The 3,865-nt window shown below is 30.7% G+C and overlaps 1 protein-coding gene across 1 annotated transcript; it reads right to left on the bottom strand.

Annotated features, from left to right (window-relative positions):
* Positions 1-1,655: 1,655 nt before the first annotated feature.
* On the bottom strand, positions 1,656-3,090 carry LOC134275942 (uncharacterized). The gene is made up of 3 exons (XM_062758221.1): positions 3,006-3,090; positions 2,461-2,707; positions 1,656-2,152 (listed from the first exon to the last, which is right to left on the bottom strand). The coding sequence occupies exons 2-3, from the start codon at positions 2,648-2,650 to the stop codon at positions 1,971-1,973; spliced, it is 372 nt and encodes a 123-aa protein (XP_062614205.1). The 5' UTR covers positions 2,651-2,707; positions 3,006-3,090; the 3' UTR covers positions 1,656-1,970.
* Between the last annotated feature and the right edge of the window lie 775 nt (positions 3,091-3,865).

The raw sequence follows: 3,865 nt of genomic DNA, 5'->3' as shown, positions 1-3,865 counted from the left end.
TTTTAGGATGTCCTTGCATTGCTTCGCGAAAAAGTTATATTGCTGCATATTTTTGCCCTATATATGCAAGACAGATCATGTCAACCTGCAACTTAATTATGTAGCCATACATGTGACTTATTTATATCAACATTCAACAAGAATTATGAAGACATGCGGCTTATTCATGCTATCATGCAACAACGATCGTGAAGATACGCGGCTTATTTATATCATCATGCAAAATTATGTTGAGATGCAAGTAACCAATCTTTTAAAGAATCTAATTTTAATGTTTGTAGATTATATGTACTTACCAACTTACGCCATTATAAGATACAAAATGCAAGTTATATTCAACAAATTAGTATATCCATTTTTGTTTTTCAAAATATAATCTTAATATAAGCATGATACTTATTTTTCAAGTTTTTTAAAATACATTTTACAGGGTTTGCTTTTTTAGGTGTTTTCATTATATATTGAACGAAAAAAAAAATCTCTAATACATGAAAAAAAGAAAATTTTATTATTTATGTATTCTGATTAAGAAATGTGTTTTCATATTTAAACATTTCTGTCAAATTAAAGAACAAAGCTAAATTATATAGTCTTTTTAATTCTCAGCTTTGCCGACCGTCATGTCTATGTACTGATTCACAGTTTAAAAATTTATGAATTATGATATTTAAAATCATGATCTAATAAAATAATTTCATGATATGTATGGAAACAGTTTAGCTTAAATAAAACCAAGTTACATTCTATATCAAAATATGAAATGCGATGCAAGTACATAGACACATATATTTCTTTCTTAAAAAGACTTTCACATACTATATAACATATGCGTGATTTAACAAGCAAAAGTTTCGATATATAAATTAACTTTCTTACTAGTACAATAGTACACATTTGACGAATAGGATTCACATAGCATCATTACGAGTATGAGAAAAAAAATTACACTTGACGTTATTAAATCACCTAGAATTACGTTTCTTTGAGGCATTATTGTCTCAATCAATTTGATTGCATGCACATTATGTTAGAACGTAGAAACATTGTAAATTCTACTTCAGTATCCACAAAATACTAATTAAAAAAAAAAATGGATAAAATACTTTACTCCTTCGTTGTTAAAATAGGATAAAAAATGTCAAAGGCTGGAATGTATTGTAAAAAAAACAATGGCAAAGTCTAACAACACCACTTCGTTAACAATAAGATCTTAACAGATTTCAATGTGACAACGTTAAATAATTCTACATTGATAAACCCAGTGTTTTATACAATTAAAAGAAATATTTTCCAAAAATTTTTTAAACCTGTCTTACTATTACATTTTTACGCCCTTCACTCAGGAACTCTGATGAAAAATCCTGCTTTTTAATAAAAGATTCAGAAAATAATATATATTGAAAGATTTTCCATGAGTTAAAGAACACGCACTATTTGAATACTTGTACATGTATAAAATAAATATTGAATATTCTTTTAATTGTAAACAAAAATTGATTATCAAGTCATTAACAAATATAAACACACACACACACCCTCTCTCTCTCACACACACGCACTAATAATTAATGTATAATTATATTTTACAAAATATCAAAATCTAAATGAAAAAACAAATCAAATTTTACACATACATTTTTTCTTTAAGTATGGCACATGTACATGTATGATGTTAGCTTAATTATGATTTATATGCTGAAGTGTAATCAACAACTGTTATACAAATTTAGCATTGGGAAAATGATTAACTTTCTTACACATAGTAAGTAGTTAAAGCATGACTTTTCATCAGTCACTTTTGACAAATTGCCTATGATAAATAATTACAGCGGTATATAAAATATTAGTACAAAAAGCTTCAGAGACATATGAGGTACGTATTTTTTTCACAAATCAAAATGACCATGGCTATTTTGATATGCATCACAATGTATGAAAATACTGAACTAAAACCCCGAAGATGGTTGAGTTTAGTACGTAAAGTTACCACCAAGTTGTGGTCCGTATTGATTGTACTGAGTTGTTCCTGCTTGTGATTGTCCGAATCCAGATGACTGTGCATATCCGCTTAGATTATTCCCGGACTGTCCATTTCCAGTTTGCCAATATCTGGACTGTCCATCATGACACACACCAAACTGACCATGTCCGCCTGTTGTGAATGAAAGCATAGAATGAAAAGTCTATCAAAAAGTGTTCTCATGTTTTTGAAAAGATATAATATTCTCTTATTTGAATGGAAAAGGTATCACATTTGAGGAAAAAATTTCATTTTCTTCCATCAATCGAAACATAATATTAATATTGTTTTCTAAATCTTATGATTTTCGGTCTGTTTCTCTGTACATGTATATTTGTACATGTAGATAATGTCAACGTTTAGTCATTTTTGTGCCTAATATCACATCGATGCTTTTGCTATTGTGAACGTAGAAGGGTCGAAAAAGTGTTAGACTATACCTTGTGTATTACTATTGAAATTTGTACCAATTTGCCCATTTGGTTGAATATTCATTCCTTTCTTCTTCTTCCACTTCAGGAAACAAATGAGCGCTACCATCGCCGGAAAGAAAACTCCAAACGCAACGATCATAGGTATGTAAACCACGATGTAATCATCATCGTCATCATAGTAATCATAATCCGACATTTCATAGGGTCATGGGGTCACGACAACAATGTTGAAAACCGGAAACAACACGGCACTCTGAAACACAAACCAATTACAATAATGTACATTTCTTGAAAGAATGTGATTTCTAATGACAGATGAAAGTAAAAAGTTTTAAAAGGATAAATCGACATGAAACTTAAATCGTCCAATAAGAAACACAAGCTTAAGGCAAACTTATGATGATCAATTTTTCATGGTGCGAAACTAAGTACTGAAAGCTAGCAAGATATTTATATTTTAACATTACAACAACACCAGTTAGCACAAGACAGTCAAAAAGACACATAATTGATTCAATATCTTATTTTTAGTTAACATTGTAAATACTTACATCTGAAATTGATGTTCGTTTATAAATTGCACCGAAGTTTAAAAACAGCTAGAATCCAGTGTTAATGATATTTGTATAATTGCACGTTCCACTGCAGTATAAACCTCTGTATTTTTTAAATTCCAAGTGCTTATGCACTATATGATGTGTGTAATAGGACAATATGGTATAGTTTAAAAGCCCTTCGTTAGTGTATTGGGGTCTTTCATGGATAATGACCGCGATTGTCGATCATTGGATTTTAACATTGATTTCAACATAAACATCGAATCAATACAGAGACCACCTGAATGAAGGATATCATCAGACGATATTGTTGGACGAAGTATTTTGGAGTGACTGTTTAATTAACCATTATTACATGACGGAACGTGTAATTTTTAAAGAAGGTTTTGTAACACATTTGCACATGAATGAACTACTGAACGACTGATCGATAGGTTTTATGCTGTGTTACAATCTCATTCAACTTGTATAAAAACAGCACTACACACAGTGCAGGGCTTCCTAATCAGACATTAATTTGGTACTAAGGTCCATTGAGCAGTAAAAGGATCTTTATCGCACAAACGCTAACGTGACAAGGGACCTCGTTTTCTTTTCGAGAAAGACCCGTGATTTTCACTATTTAATATTCGGGTATTTGGCGAGGTAACAGTTATGAAATATATATTGGTGCTCAAGTGTTTACAGGGTGCGGACCTCCTGATGAGGAAGCAAACATTCTGTCACCAGACAACCGTGACTGTTAACAATAGAGCGAGAAAAAATGTAAATTTGCAAAATAAGTAGCAATTAGTTATATTATCTAGACATGTACCCTCTGATTAACTTTATTAAGAATATTATATTAAACCTCC

The sequence above is a fragment of the Saccostrea cucullata genome, unplaced genomic scaffold (assembly GCF_032062105.1).
Source record: "Saccostrea cucullata isolate Sc308-1 unplaced genomic scaffold, CSIRO_AGI_Scuc_v1 ctg7245, whole genome shotgun sequence".
In the NCBI taxonomy this organism is placed as follows: Eukaryota; Metazoa; Mollusca; class Bivalvia; order Ostreida; family Ostreidae; genus Saccostrea; species Saccostrea cuccullata.
Note: the sequence above shows the minus strand (reverse complement) of the source record. Positions and strands in the feature narration are given on the sequence as shown.